Genomic DNA, 25,928 nt, shown 5'->3' with positions numbered 1-25,928 from the left:
ACTAAAGTTATTAGTATTACAGTAATGTTACTGTTTTATGAAATACAGCAGCTACCGGATAATTGTTGCCAGTAACTTACTGTTAATTTAACAAGAAATCGTTTACAGTGTAGTAACTATAAGCTAATATAGTAACTATATACAGTAGTATATAGTGACTATAAATGACTATTTTTTTCTTTTCAGTAAGTTATGGATAAAATATGGTAATTCTTATGGTTTAATAAAAATAGATAGATTTTTGGAAATCACCAGGCGACCCCCCCTTCATTGTCCCACGACCCCTCGGGGGGTCCTGACCCCCACTTTGAGAACCACTGCCTTACACCTTAACCCACCCTTAAACCTACCCATGCCACCAAACCTGTCCATAACCCAACCTCTATCCCAACTCAAATGCACCACAAGCGTTTTCAAATACATTATAAACACAGTAAGTACATTGTATTTATTTTCTGATGTAAGTACATAGTAGTTAAGGACACTTAATATAAAGTGGGAGCAAAAAACTTGTCCAAGAATGTGATAAAAGGTAAAAAATCCTGTTCACAATTACTTTATAACAAACAGTATTATTTTATTATAACTTTAAAAATATGTCATTTTTTGTGTTTTTTTCACCAAATCAGTGACATCGTTTGTGAACTTGGCAACTAAAGAGGTAAAATCCTGTAATTTTCTAAAAAGTTTTGTAGTTTTGATCAGGACTGAGGTTGATTAACAGATCTATGCAAAATCAAAAAGAAAAAAATACTTAAATGATGCATTTTTTACAGCAGTTTAATTTAGTGTTACTACAAAAGGGGGTAGAAAATTTGAACAGTTCACAAGAATTAAAGACAATGAATATAACCTCTTCATTGCCATATAAATGAAATTACTCAACCTACTCACAAGAGCCTGAGAAAAATGTTCATTTAAGACAAAAATTTTAGACAAAATTTAGAGGATTTTATTTTTTTTTTGCATCTGAACTCTTCAGATAATACATTTAAATTCAGATGAGGTCTTTAAAAAAACAAGCTACAGTTAAATAAATTGAACTTACATGTATTTTTTGCATTTCTCTTGATTTTTCCTCTTTATTAAAATTGTACTTAATATATTATTTTTGGCGGGTGTACAAATGTTTGTATTGTGATCGGAGTTCCAGTTTTGCCTTTGGTACTGACTAATCCAACACTGTAAATTCTAACACTGAAAATCACTAAATGAAATAAGTTATAATTTAAAAAAAAGTTACTTTACATAATGAAAAAGAGTCATGGTAACTCCTAGACTGATTATATTAAGCAGAACTCAAACCTAATGAGTTATAAATTAATTAATTATATATTTTTTGTGTTAACTCTAATGTTAGAAGTAATACCAAACCATTTGAGTAGCTATATAGTTGTTTGGACTTCTAACTGAACTCATACCGATTTGATAACTGAACTTAAGATGTTTAAATCACTACTACTCTAAATATTTAATGATATCAACACAAATAATATAAGTGAATATGTTTCAAGATATATGTAGTTTACACTACTCAAACCATTTTGTGTCAGAATCTAAATGCTTTGCCGTAATCGGTTTCCTCAAACAATTTGAGTTAACTTATCGGGTTTTACAATTAATGTATATAGTTATATTCTTGTAAACTGATTTAAAAGAGAGATCTGTAAGGGGTGTACTATTATAATTATTAAAAAATATATAAATATATTGCTATTTTTTGTATAATATTTATATGTTTCCAAAAAAAAAATGTAAAAAAAAAAAAGTTCCACACAATCGATTTGTGTTGAGATAACACGAAGGAATTAAGTTAACTTGATACTTTGCATTTTAAAAGACTCATTTACGAATGTAAGTGAACTGAACAAGAAACAATTAAGTTGAAGAAAAAAAACCTCAAAAATTGTGTTGTTTCAGCTCATTTTAAATAAGTATGAACAAACATATTTTAATGAAAAAGCGTTATGGTAAGTCATAAACTGATTATATTAAGCAGAACTCAAACCTAACAGGTTAATGAATTAATTAATTTTATTTTTGTTAACCCCATTGCAATACCAAACCATTAGCTATATAGTTGTTTGGACTTTTTGTTCGATTAACTGAACTCGTACCGATTTGATAACTGAACCTAAAATGTTTAAATCACTACTATAAATATTTGAATATTTAATATTGACACAAATAATACGGCCATCAATGGCCATCCCATTGATTATTAATAGCAATCTGCACATATATTCATATATTGTAAATCTAATTTTGATAGTACATCCATCTGTAAATATCACCATAGTTTTCTATAACTGCACTTTATAACTAATTCCTGTATCCTGCACTTGCTGCTATTGCACTGCTGGTTAAACCTAAACTGCATTTCATTGCATTGTACTTGTACATGTGTAATGACAATAAAGTTGAATCTAATCTAATCTAAAAAAATAATAATAATAATATAAGTGTATATGACTCAATATATATGTAGTTTACTGTATTCAAACCATTTTGTGTCAACTCAAATGGTTTGCCGCAATCGTTTTCCTTAACTTATTAGGTTTTACAGTAAATGTATAAAAACACTTGTATAGTAATTCAAAATAAAGCTCTGTTGGGGTGTACTGTTATAAGAACTAAAACATAAATAAATATATATATATATATATATATATATATATATATATATATATATATATATATATATATATATATATATATATATATATATATATAATAAACATTTATATTGCTGTTTTCATTCATTTAAAAAAAAAAAATTTTTAAGAAAACAAATATGTGTTCCATACAATCGATTTGTGTTGAGACAACATGAAAAAATTAAGTTCACTTGATACTTTGCATTTTAATAGACTCATTTGCAAATGTAAGTGGACTGAACAAGAAACAATTAAGTTAAAGAAAAAAACCCTCAAAAATGTTGTTGTTTCAGCTCATTTTAAATAAGTATGAACAAACAGCAAACATAACTTTTAATGAAAAAGAGTTATAGCAACTCAAACTGACTTTGTTAAGCAGAACTCAAACCTAATGAGTTATAAATTGATTAATTATATTTTTGTGTTAACTCTAATGCTAGAAGTAATACCAAACCATTTGAGTAGCTACATAGTTGTTTGGGCACACACACACACACACACACACACACACACACACACATACACGTTTACAGTACTCAAACCATTTTGTGTCAACTTAAATGGTTTGGTGCAAATGTTTTCTTTAATTAGCTTGAAATATCTTTACTTATCGAGTTTTACAATTAATAATTATACATATAATCTTGTATAGTAATTTAAAATAAATCTGTAAGAGGAGTTCTGTTATAAGTGCTCAATAAATAAATATAATGTAATATATAAACATATTGCTATTTTTCTTCAATATATGTGTTTTCTAAAAAAATCCTAAGTTCCACACAATCAATTTGTGTTGGGACAACATGAAGAAATTAAGTTAACTTAACAGTTTGCATTTTAATAGACTCATTTGCAAATGTAAGAGGACTGAACAAGAAACAATTGTCGCCAAAAAAGCACAAAAATCGTGTTGTTTCAGCTCATTTTACCTGACCTTATTTTATTTTGAACAAACAACAAACATGTATTTTTTAAGAGTTTAATAAGCCTTTGAACTTTTTTTAGAAGCGTTTAACCAAAATATAGAAGCATTTTAAGTTTATTTTGTTTTAATTTAAATTAGCTATTCTAGCAAGATTTAGCTTGGAAAATAAAGGGGGCTTGAGAAAAATGTTTTTAATTATCTAATTGGGTTAACTCCATTGCCAGCGACCGTATTTGCACAGAATCCCCGCAAAGGTCTGAGACACAGGGTTTTAATGGGTTTTGTTTCGCATGACTAGGATTTAGGGAAGGATTTTTGAAGAGTGCTGAGGGCAGGATAGACATGGAGGGACATATTCATCACTCAAACACTCTTACTTTCAAGAGTGGGCCTTTTAGCATGCGTGAAGTGTTTATGTGTTTGGATTGAAAAGGACTTTGCTTGTATGCTGAGGTGTGTATGTAATTCCATTTGTGTTTAGCTAATGATAGAAACATTTTGAAAGTGTGTGTGTAAGTGTTTATTGAGCACAGAAGGATTTATGATCCAGTCAGTATACCTTTCTTGAAGTCTTGTCTCTTGGACAAAGGAAAACGTTATTTCAATACACTGGAAATCTCCACACAGCATAAGAGCTTCAGTGCAAATGTCAATGTTTACACTGTAAAAAATGCTGGGTTCCACATAATCGATTTGCGATGGGCCAATATGAGGAGTTAAGTTAACTTATTAGTTTACAAATTTAAATGGATTAAAACTTAAGGGATTAAGTTGTCATCATGAAGTTGTCATTTTAAATAAGTAGTTTGAATACGCAGTAGAAATAGCATGGGAGTGGAAAATAATGCCGGCTGACCTCTTGGGAATTTTGTTCAATGTGTTATATTGCGCATTTTATGAGAGGGCAGGCTTATGATGTGTTTGAGTCATTCAGACTTGGTGACTGGTGTGCCTATTTGAGTGTTTTCTCACTACTACTCAACAACCACATTAGAACCTCAACAATTACCTACTGTAGATACAGCCCTGTAAACACCCTGCAAACACTGAAGTAACCGACTTGCAAACATCCAAGGAAGACTTGAAGTGTTTCTTTAAACCACTGTTAAGTGCCAAGTATATGTAACTTCCAACTCTGCAACCAGCATTTCTTCAATTTTTTTAAAATAACTATGTTTATTTAACCGTTTAACTGTTTATGAGAGAAAAAAACCCTCCGCATTTCTCGGTAACTTAGATGATAGGTAGCGCCGGAAAGCCGTTTGTGTTATTGCTGTCACAAAATGCGGCGAAAATTCTTCAAGACGGTAAGTTTGATTGTGGTGCTTACATTTTTACACTCGGAGAGCAGCATTTATAGCAGATTTTTCAGTCCATGATATTGTAGTGATATTAACGTATGGTAAACTTTATTAACTTAGAAATCATTTGACTAAGGTCCGTCTTTAAACACTGACAGAGTACTGCTGATGATACAAACTAACTTTTTCTCTGAATAAACAAACAAAGACCACTAGTCGCTCACTTACCAAATCTGTAGAGACAGGACAATCAACACCAACTGGAGCCACGTCTTTGTTAAAAGGAGACGAGCGGCAAATCCGAATTTCCCCATTTCCAGATGAGAAAAGCTCTCGGGTAAACAATGTTTCTTAGACAAGTATTTCTGTCGCACGTCGCATGCACTGTAGTCCACACGTGAGTCTAGCTGCGCTCTCATAGAAGGAAAATGAAAACAAAAACTTCACTAATGACGACCAGTACATCCAGGCTGATCTCACGAGAAAACGTAAGTATTTACGTTTTGCCAGTTTAGTGGCTAATTCATACGAATTCGTACGAGTTCAGTCGTACGATATGGTACGATTTTAAAAAGGTGGTGTGGCACCTGACCCCACCCCAAACCCCAACCGTCATTGGGGGATAAGCAAATCGTACTAAATTGTACAAAATAGATTGTACGAATTCATACGAATTAGCCACTAAATGAAAAAGTTACGAATTGCCGTGAGATTGTGTTGGAACATCCAAACATTTCTTGTTCTCCCGCTTGCCAACACAACGTGGCGTCTCTGTCTGCCGTCTGAACATTGTACAGGTACAAACAGTCTTCGAAGCTATCATGCATATTAATGAGGTTGCACCGCTCACACAATAGAGCGCGCTGATTGGTTTGAACCAAGTCGTTCTCATTAATGAATGCAGCACACTCAGAGACGTAATAAGGCACTCCCAGGTACAGACGTCCAGTCTACATGCTGGAATACACACTAAGATCTCATGGCCGTGACGCAGCTTCAAAAATTAGTTTCAAACCGAAAGTACGAATTTGCTTGAAATAACGCAAAAGCAACCAATTTTCACTTTTTAGTGAAATATATGTGTCCTAAAAGTTTTTTTTAGCAGTATGGGACACATATACGACTGTCAACAGCTCAAAACAAGTGTTTTAGTATTTCGTGACCCTTTAAGGCCTGTGACTGTGTGAACATTTGAACATATTAGAGTTTAAAACTTCCGACCACAAGAAATTTGAGTGTTTGCAACCTTAACAAATATTACATTATATACAATAAAGACTATGCAGTGTTGATTGTTCAATATCTGTACCTGAATACTGTTAGACTCCCCAGAACACTGTATTTTATTTATCCATGCTTGTAACTTATTTGTTATATATTATTCAAGATCCAATCCTCTACAAAGTCAACCCCGATCAATCTAAAATGAAGATTTCTTTCCTAATAAAGCTGCACTAGCATCCCAATAAATATCAAAGAAATACAAAATATCACAATGTCAGTTTTTTTAATATCATGAAGCACTATTTTAGATTAAAAGAGCCTATATAATAAATGTCTTAAACTCGATTCCTGGAGGTCCGCAGCTCTTCACAGTTTTGCTCCAACTCTAATCAAACACAACTGATCCAACTAATCAAGGTGTTTAAGACGTCTAGAGACTATTAAGACGGTGTGATTTGGAAGTGGTTTGAGCTAAACTATGCAGAGCTGCGGCCCTCCAGGAATTGAGTTTGAGAGCACTGCTATATAACCTTGATTTGTTTCTCCTTCAAATGAAAAAACATTTTAAACGATGTATTTTTGTTTAAAAATATCATGATCCTTCACAAACTTTCCTTTCATAGTTTTAATTGGAAAACAGATTGTGGTTTTCCAGCAACCTGGCTCTTAAAGAGGCTTATGGTAAAAAAAAAAGACAGATTTTCCCTCATCATGTGTTTCACATAATAGTTGACAGAGGCTCTGATTATTTTTCATCATCTCCTACTAATGGAAAGTGAAAAAAACCCCATCTTAATCACAATCATTTGCTAAAGCTTTCCACTCAGTTGTTCTTGCTAAAATAAACATCATCAATTTAAACCAAGACATCTGCATTAAATTGGTTGACATGAGTCGACCAGTATAGGTGAATTTTAGGATGAACTAAAACTGGCCATAGTGAATGAGTGTGAAAGTGTTTCCCAGTACTGGGTTGCGGCTGGAAGGGCATCCAGTGTTTAAAAGACATGTTGGATAAGTTCTGCTGTGGTGATCCCTGATAAGGGACAATGCAAAAGGAAAATGAATAAAAGAGAAGACGACCATTTAAGTTACATTTAGGTTAAAAGGTTAGTCAAGATGATGCCAAAATAAAATGAACAGCGGTAGCTTGTATGAACTGTTAAGCCAGATTTCCTTCAACTCTAAATTCAATATACATCAAGCAGTGTGCGAGCTCACCTTTTTGTTCATAAGCTGATTTTGTAAAAGACAAGCAAGAACTCGGATTCTTGCCTTTATACCAAAAGCTGATTAGACCCCTAATTATTTTCAGTCCCCTCAGAAAACACTGCTTTTATTATTTGAATTCAGTGGAATAGTGTTTTGGTTGACTTCTAATTTTTTTTGTAAATATAATAAAATGTTTTTCCTGATATTCAGTCATCGTTTAAGGGCTTTCAATGCAAGTATTTATGTAAGTGACTGATTGACTATGCTATTAATCTGATTAAACCATTGATTGATTGGTTGGTTGGCTTTTATGACCACATCCCACAATAAAAAAAGATTTGAACAATGAAATCAGATCTTACCTCAGATTGCCTTTATACCAAAAGCTGATTAGACCCCCAATTATATTCAGTCCTCTCAGAAAACACTGCTTTTATTATCTGAATTCAGTGGAATAGTGTTTTAGTTGACTTCTAATTCTTTTTTTTGTAAATATAATTAAATGTTTTCCTGATATTCAGTCATCATTTAAGGGCTTTCATTGCAAGTATTTATGTAAGTGACTGATTGACTATGCTATTAATCTGATTAAACCATTGATTGATTGATTAATTGATTGGTTGGTTGACCACATCCCACAATAGAAAAAGATTTGAACAATGAAATCAGATCTTACCTCAGACTTTTGCCTCTATACCAAAAGCTAATTAGACCCCCAATTATATTCAGTCCTCTCAGAAAACACTGTTTTTATTATCTGAATTCAGTGGAATAGTGTTTTGGTTGACTTCTAATTTTTTTGTAAATATAATAAAATGTTTTTCCTGATTTTTAGTCATCATTTACGGGCTTTCAATGCAAGTATTTATGTAAGTGACTGATTGACTATGCTATTAATCTGATTAAACCATTGATTGATTGATTGATTGATTGGTTGGTTGACCACATCCCACAATAGAAAAAGATTTGAACAATGAAATCAGATCTTACCTCAGACTCTTACCTCTATTCCAAAAGCTGATTAGACCCCCAATTATTTTCAGTCCTCTCAGAAAACACATCTATCATTGTCTGAATTCAGTGGAATACTGTTCTAGTTGACTTCAAATGCTTTTTTTTTAGATAAATAAATGTTTTCCTGATTTCCAGTCATCATTTAAGGGCTTTCAAATCAAGTATTTAAGTGATTGATTGACTATGATGTAATTAATATTGATTGAAACCATTGATTGATTGGTTGGGTGGTTGGTTGAGCACATCCCACAATAGACCATTTTGAGGGATGTAAACAAAAACAAAGGTCCTAACATATTTCCTGTTTTACATTGTTAATTTCTATAGCTTCCGAGAACCCAAAAAGAGCCACTTATTCATAAGTATTGTCATGAAGCTGTTTTGACATTAAGTTATGACTGAATTCAGGGCTCGCAAAATTTGGTAGCCCTCGGGCAGGCATTTTGTAGTTTTTGGTGGCTAGAATATAAATTTAAGTAGCCCAGATAGAAAATACATAATTTATGAAATGAAAACAAAAACATACATTTACAGAAAAAAAAATATGTAGTGGCATTTGTTATAGGCTATACATTTATTTTTTTAAATGACCAAATATTATTTAACATTTTTATTTAATAGTATTTTTATGTGAACATCATTTCAGGTTATTTTTTGGTAACTATAAAAACTTTCCAGCATGTTACAGGGTAGTTATCTTTAAAATAATAACAATAATAGGCTATACCAATATTCGGAATGTAAACCCATGGTGACACGTCAAACAGACACGGGTGCTCCTGCCAAATTTCCACTAGTTTTTCCTCCATTTCTTTGGTCCAAATAGACAGAAAAGAAGCTCTTTTACTGGGAAAAACGCAATCTTGATAATTATATTCCACATTGAACGATGACGATATATATTTCAATACAAGTTGTTAATGCTTCCAGATTTAAAAGAGTACCCCAACAATGACTGAAGCCACAAAATTTAGAGGGTCCATTAAATGGCGTAACATATTTTTAGCCGATAAATTTTCGGTGGCCAAAAATTCTGTGAATCTCTGATATCAACACAAAGTCCAGAGCTTATCATTGTTATTGACATAAATTCAATTGCGATTCGATATAATATCGTTTATCGCCCCAGCCCTATTTCTCCCCCAACCTCCTGTTGGCCAGCAGATATCCATACTACTGAATGCTGCTCTCTCATTGGCTGTAGGTTATCACAGATGCTATTTTCATTCATTCATTCATTCATTCATTTTCTTGTCGGCTTAGTCCCTTTATTAATCCGGGGTCGCCACAGCGGAATGAACCGCCAACTTATCCAGCAAGTTTTTACGCAGCGGATGCCTTTCCAGCCGCAACCCATCACTGGGAAAATGCTATTTTCAATCAGAACACATTTCACATGGCATGATTTTGAATCGCTGACAGCTCCAGATATTTAGCATGCCAAATATCTCCATGGCGTTGACGACTCATCTGCGATTCACTCAGATTGCGTCTTTGAGAGTTTACACTGTGTGATTGTTACTTACGTGAACGAGTACTAATTTGCCTGTGATTCCAGTCATTTGTCTGCAATTTCTCAAAACTTGTGTACGAGTCAAAATCATGGTTTTAAAATCTGAGTTCATAGCTTTGAGGCGGGTGGAAAGTTGTTAGTCAACGATGACAGATTGGTTAGCGTTGTATAAAAAAAGATGCACAAAACCTCCAGGAAACTTTCTGCTTGTGTCACTTTCAGGCTGGAAATACTGAGGATGAACTTGGCTGGGTCAGGGCTGAGTGGAAACAACCCAGGGTTTAGATCGGTGTCAGCCAAGAATTAATTTTTATTATAATTAAAATTATTCATTCATTTTCTTGTCGGACTAGTCCCTTTTATTAATCCGGGGTCACCACAGCGGAATGAACCACTAACCTATCCAGCAAGTTTTTACGCAGCGGAGGCCCTTCAAGCCGCAACCCATTTCTGGGAAATTATTATTATTATTTAAATGTTTATTCTGATGAAGATGCTTCATTTTTGCCCTCCTTGCTGTGTATGGCTGTGGATTAACAGATTCAGATGCCAAATTCTGGTGAAAGAAAAAATGAGGCCTAGCTACTCTACAGAAAAGGCTAGCTTAGCAGTGAATTTCCATGCTAGTTCAGAAAATTTAAGGTTATGGTGAAATACTGCTGGTCAAACTTTGATTAATCTTTGGCGAAGCTGGTGGTGATCTTACCATCCCCAACCCAACATATGCTGGCGATATGCTCTTTTCAGTAGGATATGGACAACCTTCTCCCAGATGTGGTCGGTTGTGTCTGGAATATTATGGGATATCCCAGATGCTACCCTCTTACTTATCCGGAATTAGGCTAATTTACCACATTTAACAGGTCTCTCAGGTTAGCGTCGCGAGGAGCCCCCTAAAATACAGTCTTGAGTGTGCATGTGTATCCATTACGTACATGTATATGTGGGGCATCGTTGGTTTCCGGCCAGGCCTTCAACAGAGCTTTTCTTGTGGTTGGCCCATGTGTGCAATTGAAGTCTGTAGTGGGTGGGTGCAGGGCCTGTGGTTTCCCCCCCCCCCAAACTTCAGTCCCCAGGGTACCCAGTGCCCAGATCAATCATCAGCGTATGGAAGCAAACATTTCTTTTTTGGACACACTGATGTGGGTGAGGCAATCAAGCATAAGCACTCAGTGTGACTCCACAGCATTTCTAACTAAATGAAGTCTGGATACAGTGACACATGCTGCGGTGTAAGTGTGTGTACTCGTTTGTTGGCAGTGGTACTGTCAAGTTAAATGAGAGAAAGGCCTGAAGCCTGTAGCTTGCTTATATAAAGCATGTATTCTGACTTTTCACATCGAAAACTTCCATCACTTAATAAATAATCTCCTTCTTTCTGCAGTGGATCCAGAAGAAGACCTTCAACTGTATCATCAGCATCGCAGAGAGTTCAGATTTGACCTTTCTCGCATCCCGCCAGGTGAAACTGTGACCGCTGCAGAGTTCCGAATCTACAAAGACTTTGTTCGCGAGCGTTATGAAAACGAGACCTTCCATGTCAGCGTGTTCCAGGTGCTTCAACAGCAGCACAGAAGGTACGTCATTATAGAAATGTATTCGTTTAATGTGTTCACCCCAAAAACATTGCGATGGATAGCATCGTCGTCGTAAGCGGCACTGAATTAATAATTTACGAATAATTAGTTAATACTTAACGAATTAATTATTTGTAGCCTACCGTTTCAACTACCTGACCTGCATGGTCTTTGTTTTACCCATAACATAATCATAAATAAGTAAAGATAAGTTACACACAAATTACCAACTGTCAAGCAGTTTTTTCCACAGGACTCTGGCATGAATAGGCAGAGTGATCTGTGTCGTTATAATGGAGTCGACAAACTTGGTTGGTAAAAAAGGTGCACAACCAACAGCAACCAACCAACAGTATCTGAGGTTTTTGCTAATATTACAAGGTACAAGCATGAAAGCGAAAGATTGAAGCAGTGTATTGATGCTGTGACACGTTACCTGATAGATTCAAAAGATAGAAGCGTCTTTAGATAGACCCAAGATTAATTAAATATCACGTTTAACAACTATTTTCAGACGCAATCCAGCGATACATTCTTGATAAACTGTCCGACGTGCACTGCACTCTGGTGTTTTATGCTCAAAGCACCCTTGGAGCTCAGACGTACGATGCATGAGAGTGTGTGTGTGAACGTGTGTGTGTAGGTTTCCCAGAGATGGGTTGCGGCTGGAAGGGCATCCAAACAAATGTGCTGGATAAGTTGCCGATTCATTTCGCTGTGGCGACCCCAGATTAATAAAGGGATTAAGCCAACAAGAAGATGAATGATGAATGAATTTTGTGTAATTTGATTACAGTTACTAAAGTCAATGTAGTTGCGTTACAAATATAGTTTTTAGAAGAAAAAATGCTTCTTTTAAATCATGTTTTCCACTGCAACATCAGTCAATAAGCATGTGCTTTTAAATTGCTGGAGAACGTGAGCTGAAATGGTTGCTGTCAAGAGTGGTTGCTTCTTCAAGTGGAAATACAGACATTACTTAGATCTCTTTGAGCGTAAAAACAAAAGTATTGCTATGAAATGCACTCTATGTCCAGTCTCTAAAGAACCTTCGACTGCTTATGACCAGAAACTTGTTCAAGCACTTGAATAGAAAGCATTCTACAGTGTTGGGCAGTAGCGTCGCTACAAGTAGTGACGCTATTAGCCTAACTACATATCTCAGTAGTGTGGCGGTAGCGTCGCTACAGCTTTTTTTTTTTTTAGTCAAGTAGCGCAGTAGCGTCAACACAAGCTACATTTACTGATCGCTGATTAATAAGTGTCGACACAGACATTCACAGAGCTGTGAGGCCGTCGTCTAGCCGATAAAAGTAAATCCATGCGATGGCGAGAATGACGATTTCTTCTTCCTGTTTTACCGTGGTCCACAACAAACTTTTTGGTGCATTACTGCCACCTCTCGCTCCAGTCGGTGACATCGCCAATCAGTTAGGCTAACATGAGAAATTTGCTTGATGGAAAGATGACTAAAGGCTGATTTATACTTCTGCGTCAAACACCGGCGTATGCTACGGCGCTGATGCATAGCCCTTCGCCGTGGCCATCGCCGTCACTGACGTGCACCTCTCAAAAAATGTAACTACACATCGCAACGACGCGTAGCGTAAGCTCTGTTATTGGTCGGCTTGGTAGCGCTGACGAGTCTGGGCGGGACCGAGAGCCGTGCAAATGGTGCGACGCCGCGCGAGCGATTGTTTACAAGTGTGGAGTCCCGTGAAGGAGCTCCGGATGGAAAGTTTTGTTTTGTGTTTACCTCATAGTTAAAGTTGTTGCACGTCCGCCGGTTCCTGCCTCAAAATGAGCGAGTTTGAGCCACTTGTACATCCCGGAAGTGTTCAGGAAATGCAAAAAAGTAGCGAAGAAACTCGACACAGAGGAACATTTACACCTCACTGCCAACTAGGGTTTCGGAAGTGTTAATGCAGACCGACAGAGACAGCGCGCAGAAGTATAAATGCACAGCCACGCGCGTTGCCTGCGCCTTGGGTTACGCCGGTCACCTGACGCAGAAGTATAAATCAGGCTTGAGGCTAAACAGGCTAAATTAGATTTTTGTGCAGGACTGGCAGGACTTGCGGGTACATATTGGGAGCGTATATTGCATGCGTTCACATTTTCCAGGCATACACGGTTGAAAACCACACGTCATGTGACAAGAACTGACCGATTTGCTTCATACATTGTATGGAATATACACATTTCGGTGGACTAATTACCTCAGACAAACACACAACACTAAAACGCCGCAGTGCTTTTTCATACTACAGATGTCAGTTCACAAATGGAAAATCTACTATGTAAAAAAAAGTGTATAATTAAGTTCGATGAAGTCTAAATGAGTGATGAGTTTGACCTTGAAATATTATTATTATTTATTCGTAGGTAAATTTGATTATTATTGACTTTTGTATATTCAGAAGTGATTTACTTGATTTATATCTTTATGGTGGGTTAATTTATCACCCGTTGATTGTTTTGTAAATGGTACTTAATAGGTACTGTGCCTGGGCCTGGAAATTTAAGTTTATCTGGTTCATGACGAGTTTAACTAAAATGTGTTGATGTTAAAGCATAGTGTTTTTTTTGTTTTTGTTTTCTCCGTTATTAATATATTGATTTGTTTGTTGAATTGAATATTTGATTTTGGTTTACTTGATTAAACCGTGCATTTGTTAAAGTTTAATTTTTTATTTGATTGAATTATTTGTGAAACTGTAGTGGTTTTTTTTTTAACCCCTGGCGCCCAACCTGCTTTATTAGCCAAACACCGATACACGGTTACTAGCATCCAGTTTCTGAATTTCTTCTTTTGTGTTCTAAAAAAGACAAACAGGTTTGGAACAAGTGAATAATGAGAGAATGATGATGAGAAACGTCTTCTGAAAATGTCAAGCTGCTGTGTTCAACCCACTGTTTCTTAGTGAATATAAAATCACTGAAAGAGCTGCAGTTTATTTGGTATTTTATAGGTATATTTTATATGTTTTAAAAGTAACTTTATTTAAAGTAATCCGATTACTTGTTATTTTGAAGTAATTAGTAATGTAATCAGATTACAATTTTCCAGTAGTATTCAGTAATTTGTAATCTGTCACTTTTAAAAGTAACTTACCCAACACTGTTCCTTGTTTAGCTCCGATTTAATGGTGCCTGTGTGAAATTAATAGCTCCATCAAACTAACTTTACAAATCCTGTCCCCAACCATTCCCTTCCTACCATCTGTTGCGCTGTGGTATATAACGCCCACTTTCATGATCACGTCAGTGGAATATATCATGTCTCATGGTCACACTGAATGTCCTAATCTATTCTAAAACAGTTCAAATTATGCAAGTAAATGAGCATGAGGTTTCATGTTCACTTCAATATGGATGTACATCTGTTTGCCCTAGGCCTTTATGGTTTGGTTATTGTGTTAGCTCTGAGGGATATAATTTTTCAGATATGCAAAAGCTAAATCATGACTTTGGTATGTTCATGTTGGTAGATTTTTAATAGAGCAGTATGTAAAGGCCTCTAGACATTATAAAAAAACACAGGGAAACGTCTGAAATGAAACATATGCCACCACCCACACTTTTTTTTAAGCCTGAAAATGGGAGGGATGGATCCACACACACATTGATTTGTCTGCCCAGTGCTACGTGTCTAATGCCAGGGCTCCCACAGAATTCCTTAATCTGATTTACGGTGTGGCTGCTAACAAGCAGTGAGAGCAGCCGCCATTACAAAACCATTACTGTCAATTATTGAGATACAAAGTCCTCAGTGGAAGGGAGATTCTCCACCTCAGACATCTGGAGGTCTCTGTCTTCATCACTTCATCACATTCCCTCAACCTCGATAACACCTTCTTGCAACGTTTCGATTGCGCCGATAAAAGGGAAATCCTGAAGAAGTCCTCCAGGTGAGACATGCTCAGACAGACGTCTCTCCTTGGTTGCTTGTTCTAAATTACACGCATACTAAAGCATTATCCATCCCCCCCGATGCTCACATTCTCTGAGAAGACCACCCATTGTGAATCATCCTTCCTGCAACTCTCCCATTGTCATGCAGAGACGGTTGATATGCACAGACAGCAAGGCGACTAGACAGGAGGAACATAAAGACCTAGTCTCTCGATGCCTTCGAGGTCTGAAATCCTACCTGTTAGTCAAGCCATTGTTTAGAAGAGCCGTCCAGAAGCCCCCGGGTTTTCATCACCGGAGGACAATCTGATCTCTTTAAAGCAATGACACATTTAATAAGACAGAGCTTTGACGCTGTCTTGGAAACATGTTGTTGCCTGTGCGGTTGTTTTTTCATTTCATGAAATGTATCAGCCAGACCTCAAGTTCTTATCTAATGGAGTAGAGCTTATTCTGAGATATCTTTATCTGAGAGGGACAACAAGTTCTGGCAGGAGATGGCATTTTTTGTTTTATTTCTGCTGTTTGTGTACATGGAAAACCTCATGAAGAAGTAGTCATGAGGATGGGAGCAACTCAAATGCAACTGCATGGTCTAAAACTTTATTGTGAATGTGGTTGAGTTAGTTTTTTCTGTTGAACACAGAAGAAAATACGGTAACACTTTATAATAACTACACACTATAAATCAATTATTAAGCATTAGAAAATAGTGAATTCATTATCCGGTAACTCTATATTAATAAGCGTAAGTAAGCAGTTTATAACTGCAGCTACAAATGCTCTATTTGACTTACAAACATAATTAAAATGTGTTTAATAATTGTACATTCATACTTTGTTAATGATTTATTTTTCATTACTAAATTAAGCATCGCATTATTTACAAACCATTTGTATTTAAGAGTAGTTAAGAGTTTTTAGGATCATTCAGAATGAGTTAGTAGATGATTAATAAACTTTTGAAATCAACGTTTACATGTCTTATTATTCAGGCATATATTGACGGTTACTATGTATGTTAATAAATGCTTTATTAACTCAACTTCATCCAGTTTTGTGACCTAATCTAAAGTGAGGACTATTTATGCTTTTTAAATCCTTTATGTATGACAAATAAAGGCTCAGTTAAATTCTAAACAGAGACATTATTCATTCCTATTCATTTACAGATACACAAATAAAACTGTACTTCAAATGAAAAATAAATCTTTGCAACCTTAGATAAAATCATTGTAGAGTTATAACATTGCATCTTATTATATTGTTAAATAATTATATTGTTGTTGTTGTTTTATCCAGTTTTGTGTCGTATTTTGACACTTATGTTATTTGGCAATGTTTAAACTTTACATTAATTTAACTTTTTAGATAAGATTATAGTTCATTTGATTCTGAGCCTTTATTTGTCATTTATAAAGGATTTATAATAGTCCCCACTTTAGATTAGGTCACAAAACTGCATGAAGTTGAGTGAATAAAGCATTTATTAACATGATAGTTAACTATTAGTAAATGCCTGAATAATAAGACATATAAACGTTGATTTCAATAGTTTATTAATCATTTACTGACTCATTCTGAATAATCCTAAAAACCCTCAACTAATCTTAAATATCTGGTTTGTAAATAATGCAATACTTAATTAAGTAATGAAAAATACATAATGAACAAAGTATGAAAATACAATTATGAAGCACATTAAATAGGTGCTAATAAGTCAAGAATACAGCATTTGTAGCTGCAGTTATAAACTGCTAACTAACGTTTATTAATGTAGAGTTAATGCTTAACAAATAATGAATTCACTAGATGTTAATAGTAAATGATTTATAGTGAATAGTTATTATAAAGTGTTACTGAAAATACTTTTAAGAATGTTGGATACTAGTACACTCTTAGAAATATAGGCGGTACTTTTTTAAAAGGTACACTTTTGTACCTAACAGGTCCACATTGGTACCTTAAGGGCATACTTTTGTATCTTTATGGCATGATAAGGTATAAATTTGCAGGGATGTCCTGATCAGGTTTTTTGCCCTCGAGTACAAGTCATTTGATTTTGAGTATCTACCGATACTATAACCTGATCTGATACTTCCTTAATGTACATAAAAAAATAATAAAGAAGAGTGAAGAAACAGATCCAGGATGGTACTTATGTTTTATTTAATTCCCCTTATTTTAACATTCAGCAACTCTGTTTGTTGTGTTAAAAGTAGCCTTTTCCTTTCCACCTCATGCAATCCCAAGTTTACATATCTCACAGTTTACTATGGCAATGGTGTCATCATCAACTTTATACTGCAGACATACTCAGACATACTCGGTTATTGCCAGATCAGATATGGTTGTGACCAGAAGTTAACGATTATTATTTATAATAATTTCCCATTAATTGTATTTTATTAACGTTTTCTCCAACCCCAACCCTAACCCCAACCATCTCAGCACTGTAAAAACAGTAGTTGTACAGAGTATTATTGATGTTATTTAATAAATTACCCAAATAAATTGTATTTTATTAACGTCTACCCTCATACCAAGCCTAAACCCAACTGTCACAGTAGTCATACTGAGTATTATTTGTTATCTATTGAATTACCAAATAAACTGTATTTTATTAACGTCTACCCCCACCCAAACCCTAGACCCAACCCTCACAGTATTGTACAATCAGTAGTTTTACCGGGTATTATGTTATTTATTAAATTACGCAGTAAATTGTAACGTCAACTCCTTCCCTAACCCTTAACCCAACCGTCACAGTAACCTAAAAACAGTAGTTGTACAGAGTATTATTTATATATTAAATTACCCTTTAAATTGTATTTTATTAACTTCTCCCCCACCCCAACCCCAAACCCAACCATTGCAGTATTGTAAAAACAATCGTCGTACTTTAGTATTACTTGTCATTTATTAAATTTCCCATTAATTGTAATTTATCAACGTTTACCCCCCACCCCAAGCCAACTATCACAGTACTGTAAAAACAGTAGTCGTACCAAGTGTTGTGTTTTTTATTAAATTACATAATACATTTTATTTTAATAATGTCTACCCCAAGCCCAACCCTTAACCCAATCATCACACTAAAGTAAAAACTGTAGTTGTACAGAGTGTTGTTTATTTATTAAATTACCCTTTAAATTGTATTTATTAACTTCTACCCCACCCCAACCCTAAACCCAACCCTTGCAGTATTGTAAAAACAGTCGTCGTAATGAGTATTATTTATGTTATTTATTAAATTACATAATACATTTTATTTTTTAATGTCTACCAACGCCCCAACCCTAAACCCAACCGTCACAATATTAATTATTGTTATACAGTTTCATAAATGCTGCTGAATCGATGTGCATATCGCACTTCCAGCTGGTCGTGTAACATATCTAAACTTTACCGACATTTTTGCACTTTCTGCTTCAAGCTGCTTCCGTGTTCTACTTTGCCGGCATTTAACCAATAGCATCTCTGCAACAAAGTAATGTCATGTTGCATGCGTTGCTGTTTCTGTGCGAAGGCAAGAAATCTATGGCAAGAGGTCTATGTATGTGTGTATATATACACAGTGTATGTATGTGTGTATGTGTGTGTGTGTGTGTGTGTGTATATATATATATATATATATATATATATATATATGTATGTGTATATGTATGTGTGTGTGTTTATATATGTATGTATGTATGTATGTATGTGTATGTGTATATGTATATATATATATATATATATATATATATATATATATATATATATATATATATATATATATATATATATATATATATATATATATATATATGTATGTATGTATGTATGTATGTATGTATGTATGTATGTATGTATGTGTATATATATATATATATATATATATATATATATATATATATATATATGTATATATGTATATATATATATATATATATATATATATATATATATATATATATATATATATATATATATATATATATATATATATATATATATATGTATATATATATATATATATATATGTATATATTCGAGCCCTGATCAGCAGGCATCGTCCGATTCCAATCGCGTCTGAAACTGCGTGATCGGATATGGACATCCCTACACACTCTTACTTCATGGTACTACTTTGTCCTTTTTAAGGTCCAAAGATGGACCTGATAGGTACAGAAGTGTACCTTTTGGATAAAATACTGCCCCAGAGACTTTTCCGAGTATTTCTGAGAGTGTATCTAATCTATTGACAGCCATATTCAGAAACATATACTACGGAAGTCAGTGGCTATCAGTTTTTAACATTCTTCAAAATATCTTCTATTGTGTTCAACAGAAGAAACTCAAACCGTGGAGGATGAGTGAATTATGACAGAAAAAAAAACATTCATTTAAGCCACTCTAAAGCAGATTGTCACTGAGAGATTTAAAGTGCAGCCACTTTTACCATTGTGCAGAATATACTTGTGTTCAGGAATGTGTGTGATTTGGATGTTTTTGTAAGGGCAAAAGATTTCATCACCAAGCAGATAGCAGATTTCACAACAGATTCTGCGCTCTGCAGATTTGCTGTGTCAGCGTGTTATCTGGCTGGTTTGAAAGGGACTTCAGTGTGAGCCATGACTAGGGCCAGACAGAATCTGCGTACATTTTATGCTATTTCTGCGCAGAATTTTGTACAAAAACTGTGGATTGATGTTGAATTATTTTGGGTGTATCGTAACTAAAAACTTAATGTATAAAAATAAAAAAATAACACCTTTGTAGCTTGAATTTAGTGTTTTCAATGCAAGTCCAATTAGATCCACTCATTTGGTAAACAAAGCAAGTTTCATATAATCTACTAAAAGCCACAAAAACTTTACAAACTTTAGTGTAAATAAATCATATTGTCTTTTTCATATTAGTCAGTAATATTACTGAAATTATTTTAAAAATTGAATAAACTTACATTTACACACAATTACACAACTACATATTTCACAGCCATGTCACCCTGCAGCCCAAAACCGGTTACTCATTGAAGCTAAGCAGGGCTGAGCCTGGTCAGTACCTGTATGGGAGACCACATGGGAAAGCTAGGTTGCTGTGGAAGTGATGTTAGAGGTCAGCAGGGGGCGCTCAACCTGTGGTCTGTGTGAGTCCTAATGCCCCAGTAAAGTGAAGGGGAAACTATACTGTCAGAGGGCGCTGTCTTTCAGATGAGATGTTAAACTTTGAGTGCATAGTCATACACAATAAATGCGCTATATAAATACACATTACATTACATAGATAAATAGATCTCAATAATTGGGCTCTAAATCTTTGGATATTTGTCGTCTTCTGCGTGTGCAGATTCCGTTTGGCCCTAGCTATGACTTGTATATTATATTTTTGTACACTAAATACATCAGACGATGTACCCATTTCTCTATTTTACTATAAATACTTGAGAAACTGAACTAAATAAATTAAGCATTTGTAGTTTCAATCGAAACTTTTCAAGTCACATGGTTTGTTGAAGTTATTACTATTACTAAAAAAGTCAATTTTCAATTTGTTACCTACATACAATTAAACAGGTGAGAACCTACATGGAAAGATGGAGCGTATTGCCCTACAAACAGTCAAAAGTGAATTATGATAGGTGATTTTTGTCAACAACAACAAAAGATATAGTGGCCACAATCTGAACCAGTTTACTTTAAACAAGGAAAAAGTTTAAAAAATGGAGAGGGCAGCCATCTTGTTTCCCACCTTCAATTGTAGACTTGGACAACTAAACCTGTAACTCACACAGAATATATTAACATATATACAATTGAAGTCAGAATTATTTACCCTCTTTGAATTTTGTCTTTTTTAAATATTTCCCAAATGATGTTTAACAGATTTTCACAGTACGTCTGATAATATTCTTTCTTCTGGAGAAAGTCTTATTTGTTTTATTCCGGCTAGAATAAAAGCAGTTTTTATAAAAAATAAAATAAAATAAAAACCTTTTAAGGTCAAAATGTTTAGCCACTTTAAGCTATTTTTTGTTTTGATAGTCTACAGATCAAACCATCATTGTACAACAACTTGTCTAATTACCATAACCTGCCTAGTTAACCTAATTCACCTAGTTAAGCCTTTAAATGTCACTTTAAGCTGTATAGAAGTGTCTTGAAATATATCGAGTCAAATATTATTTACTACCATCATGGCAAAGATAATATAATCCAGTTATTAAAGATGTTATTAAAACTAATATGTCTAGAAATGTGTTCAAATTTTTTTTTTCTCTGTTAAACAGAAATTGGGTAAAAAATAAACGGGGGCTAATTATTCAGATTTCAACTGTACATGTCTAACATGGATGAAGGACACTGATTATTTATGCATTTTCTATTATTTCATCATATCCACTTACTAACCTATATACTGTATGACCTCTTCTGACCCTGCACAGGGAGCTGTACCTGCTGGACTCACGAGTGGTATGGGCTGCAGAAGAGGGATGGCTGGTCTTTGACCTCACGGTCACCAGTAACCACTGGGTTATAAACCCAGGTCAGAACTTAGGACTGCAGCTCTTAGTGGAGACCTCACATGGTGAGTAACTTCAGATATCAAGATACCTTTATAACCCATCCTGTCAAACTACCACTCTAAATCATCATTTGGCAGAATTGTGCTTCAAGGGCTTTGAGAAAGTTGGTTTTCTGTCATAATTACCTTACTCTAGTTTCATTTATACATTTTTTGTGGGGGGTTGAGGGTATATGTGAGGTCACTTTATTTTAAGTTACATTTGCATCTACATGTCAACTAATTCTCATTAGATTATAAGTAGACTGTTAGGTTGAGGTTAGGGTTAGTGTAAGTTGACTTGTACTTGCAAAGTTTCTTATAGTCAGTTAAATGTCTGTTGAAGGAGCAGTATCCGCAGATATTTAGCAGTCTACTAATACTCAAATGGACCATCAAAATAAAGTGTTACCATGTGTGAAAACATCAACCTATACTGTTCTATATAGATCAGCTATACTACTAGAATAACAAAATAACATTTCATAAATAGGTTCAAGAGTAAAATATCTTGAAGAGTTAAGGCTGATTTATACTTCTGCGTCAAGCGCACGCGTCTGCAAACAATTTATCTTCTCAATGACATACACAGATGAATTGCTCACCACAAAACTAGCAACGTGAGCTAACAAAATCAGTTTGGTTAGTTTTGATTTCTCTCAACTTTGGCCTGCGGGTCCTACTTTTGGCATCTCTGTTTTAGATGAAACCCAAGTTTTTACTAATCCGCCATAGAGAGCAATGGTCACAACATTTAAAGTCTAGAAAAGGAACCAAAACATTGTCAATACGTTTCATGTGACTTCAGAAGTTCAAATGTAACCAAACAAAGCTCCAAGAACACGGTCCCACTTTATATTAAGTGTCCTTAACTACTATGTACTTACATCAAAAAGTACAAGGGTAGGTTAAGGTGTAAGGGATGGTCAACAGTGTATTTACAAATGTAATTACAAAAGTTATTTACAGATGTAATTACATACATGTATTTCATCAAGCAAAAGTACACAGTAAATACATGTATTTACACAATAAGTACATTGTAACAAACTATTAGTTCCTATGTAAGTACATATTAGTTAAGGCCACTTAATATAAAGTGGGACCCTCCCGTTTTGAATCTGCCACTATGTTAACACATAGACGTTTGTAGCTCCATTCTCTTTCGAAAAGAGCCTAATCTCATTCATTCATTATTTTTTCTTAGGCTTAGTCCCTTATTTATCAGAGGTCACTACAGCAGAATGAACTGCCAACTATTCCAGCATATGTTTTAAGCATTGCATAACCTTCCAGCCTCAACACATTACTGGGAAACACCCATACACTCTAGCATTCAGAAATTAGGTATTTTTAGCTTAAACTTCACTCTAGGGACATCAGAGATTTATTTAAGATCTTGTAAAAAGGGGCATAATAGGACCCCTTTTAAACTTAAAGTCATCATGCAACTCACTGTCGCCCTCTATAGGTGCAAGAATGAACCCAAGAAGAGCTGGCCTGGTGGGCGGCAGTGGAGCTCAGAATAAGCAGCCGTTTATGGTGGCGTTTTTGAAAGCATCAGGAATCCACCTCCGCAGTGTCCGCTCGGCATCAGGAGGCAAACAGAAAGGTCATCACCGCACTAAAAACGCCAAACCTGGCGCTGCACACAGCCAGGTGGCTTTGAAAACAGCTGAAGCCACAGGTGATGCTTCTCACAATTACATGTTATCTTGCGTTATTTCGTTTTTACTTTCAAATATTCTATATTTAATAAACCTTCCACCTGTTGTATGCAGAGGGTGCCAGCATAGATCCCAAACAGGGCTGCAAAAAGCATGAACTCTACGTCAGCTTCAGAGATCTGGGATGGCAGGTGACGGATACGTGTATATACTTTTTTTTTCGTTGTATGCCTTTTGTATGACTTCTAAACCTTCTCATCTGTCTTGTGCTTTCAGGACTGGATCATCGCCCCAGAGGGTTATGCCGCGTACTACTGTGAAGGCGAATGTGTGTTCCCTTTGAACTCTTATATGAACGCCACAAACCATGCTATTGTACAGACACTGGTGAGTTCCACAGACATGTTCTCGACTAAAAGAAGAGTTCTCATATGATCCAACTCATATGATTGTTTTTTTGATAATACGTGGGGTTCAAATTTGACCAAAACAGAGCACAATTAAATTGTTTACTTAGTCTCAAATCTAAAGTTCATTGCATACAGAGTCCAAATTATTCATTTTTGAAGTTTCCGCGCGTAAAATCAATTTATTTAATCTCACGTTGTGTCAATCTCATTTACAAACTTCCTCCGAAACTTTCATCTGGCATAAAGCAATTCACCTCTTAAGTACTCCTAATATCTGTTCAGGATTAATTAGCCGGTAGCTAGCTCTCTGCATCACTCACATGGTTGGTCATGTGAGCCAAGCAGGGCTGTGTCTAGTCAGTACCTGGATGGGAGACCAAATGGGAAAGCTAGGTTGCTGCTGGAAGTAGTGTTTGTGAGATTAGTGTAATGGAGGCCAGCCAGTAGGTGCTTTGCAGGTAAACCTCAATCCTCTGACCTCTAAAGGTGCTCTAGCCACAGATGATAGAGGTCATAGTCTTTAGCCTCCTTGTTAGAGCAACTGACTCCCATGCGGAAGGTCGCCGGTTCGATCCCAGCTCGTGTTGGGTGATGTAGGACCGGCGGGGTTACATTGGTGCCGTGACCTGGATGGGAGTGAGGTTTAGGGGGGGTGAGTGTAACGGAGGCCAGCCAGTAGGTGCTGCGCAGGTAAACCTCACTCCTCTTACCTCTAATGCTGTGTTCACACCAGACGCGGAACGCTCAGATAACTCGCGCTATTCGCGCGTAAATAGTCGCGTGAACATTTGAGGTTACTCGCTTCATTCGCGCGTCAAACCCCGCTTCATTCGCGCGTCAAACCCCGCTTCATTCGCGTGTCAAATTCACTTCAGAACAGACGCGGATTTGAGTGATGGGCAGGGCTTCTGTCTGCCCCGTGACTCTAGCTTCATAGCTAAAGGGCTAACATGGATTTTATGAGGAAAATAACAGTGTTTATGTGCTTTATGAAGGATGATAAACAGCGTTGATACGTTTAGAGCCGTGTCTGAGTCCACTACATCCTTTCAGAGGTGCATCCAGCTCTCCAGTAACTGAACCTGGCTGATGGAGGTTTTCAGCGGTGCTGCTGACTGAGCCCAGCCCAGTTTGATGAACTTCTTGTCGGTGTCTGCGGGGGGATTTCCCCTGGGACACCGACAACAGGCGATACGTCACAATCACGCCCCCACAAGAGCAAGCTCCTGATTGGTTAAAGCGACAATTAAGCGCGTCAAACGCACAAAACTCTCAATTCGTGCCAAGCCATTCGCACCATGCGCACCGCGCAGTTCTCATCATTTGGGCAGTGCCAATCACGCGTATCGCGCCGCAGGATGTCTATTCGCGCGGTTGCATTGACTTAACATGTAAATCACTCACGCTTGACGCGCGTTCCACGTCTGGTGTGAACGCAGCATAAAGGTGCTCTAGCGACAGACGCTAGAGGCTATGGTTTTTAGCCTCCTTGGTAGAGCAACCGACTCCCATGCGGAAGGTTACCAGTTCGATCCCAGCTCGGAGTGGGTTGGGTGGCCCAGCAGGGTTACACTAGCAGTGGGTGCCCAACCTGTGGTCTGTGTGGGTCCTAATGCCCCAGTATAGTGACGGGGACTCTATACTAAGAGCGCCGTCTTTTGGATGAGAAGCTATACCGAGGTCCCGACTCTTTGTGGTTGTTAAAACTCCCCTGGTATCCTTTGAAAAAGAGTAGGGGTTTAACCCAAATTTGCCCACTGGTCTCCATCCATCTCGGCCTCCTAACTATCTCCATATCTTGCTTGGATTTATCACTCTGTCTTCTCTTCCCCATTCAGCTGGTGTGTGGTCTGGCGCAAAATGGCGCATCATGTGGATGCTGCACACTGGTGGTGGATGAGGAGATTCACCTTAATGTGTAAAGCAATTTGAGTGTCAAGAAAAGCGCTATCTAAATGTAAGGA

The 25,928-nt window shown here is 36.1% G+C and overlaps 1 protein-coding gene across 6 annotated transcripts in view; it reads left to right on the top strand.

Annotated features, from left to right (window-relative positions):
- bmp7a (bone morphogenetic protein 7a) overlaps positions 1-25,928 on the top strand; it is a 35,816-nt gene that overhangs the window by 7,270 nt on the left and 2,618 nt on the right. For 5 of the 6 annotated variants that reach the window (NM_131321.3, XM_073915493.1, XM_073915494.1 and 2 more), the window contains 5 exon segments: positions 11,231-11,423; positions 21,769-21,911; positions 23,359-23,574; positions 23,669-23,745; positions 23,831-23,941. In NM_131321.3, the coding sequence (NP_571396.1) occupies positions 11,231-11,423; positions 21,769-21,911; positions 23,359-23,574; positions 23,669-23,745; positions 23,831-23,941 (740 nt within the window). 6 annotated transcript variants of the gene reach the window in all.

This window comes from Danio rerio, chromosome 11 (assembly GCF_049306965.1).
Source record: "Danio rerio strain Tuebingen ecotype United States chromosome 11, GRCz12tu, whole genome shotgun sequence".
Lineage (NCBI taxonomy): Eukaryota > Metazoa > Chordata > Actinopteri > Cypriniformes > Danionidae > Danio > Danio rerio.
The sequence above is the reverse complement of the archived record's forward strand: the minus strand, read 5'-3'. Positions and strand labels throughout refer to the sequence as shown.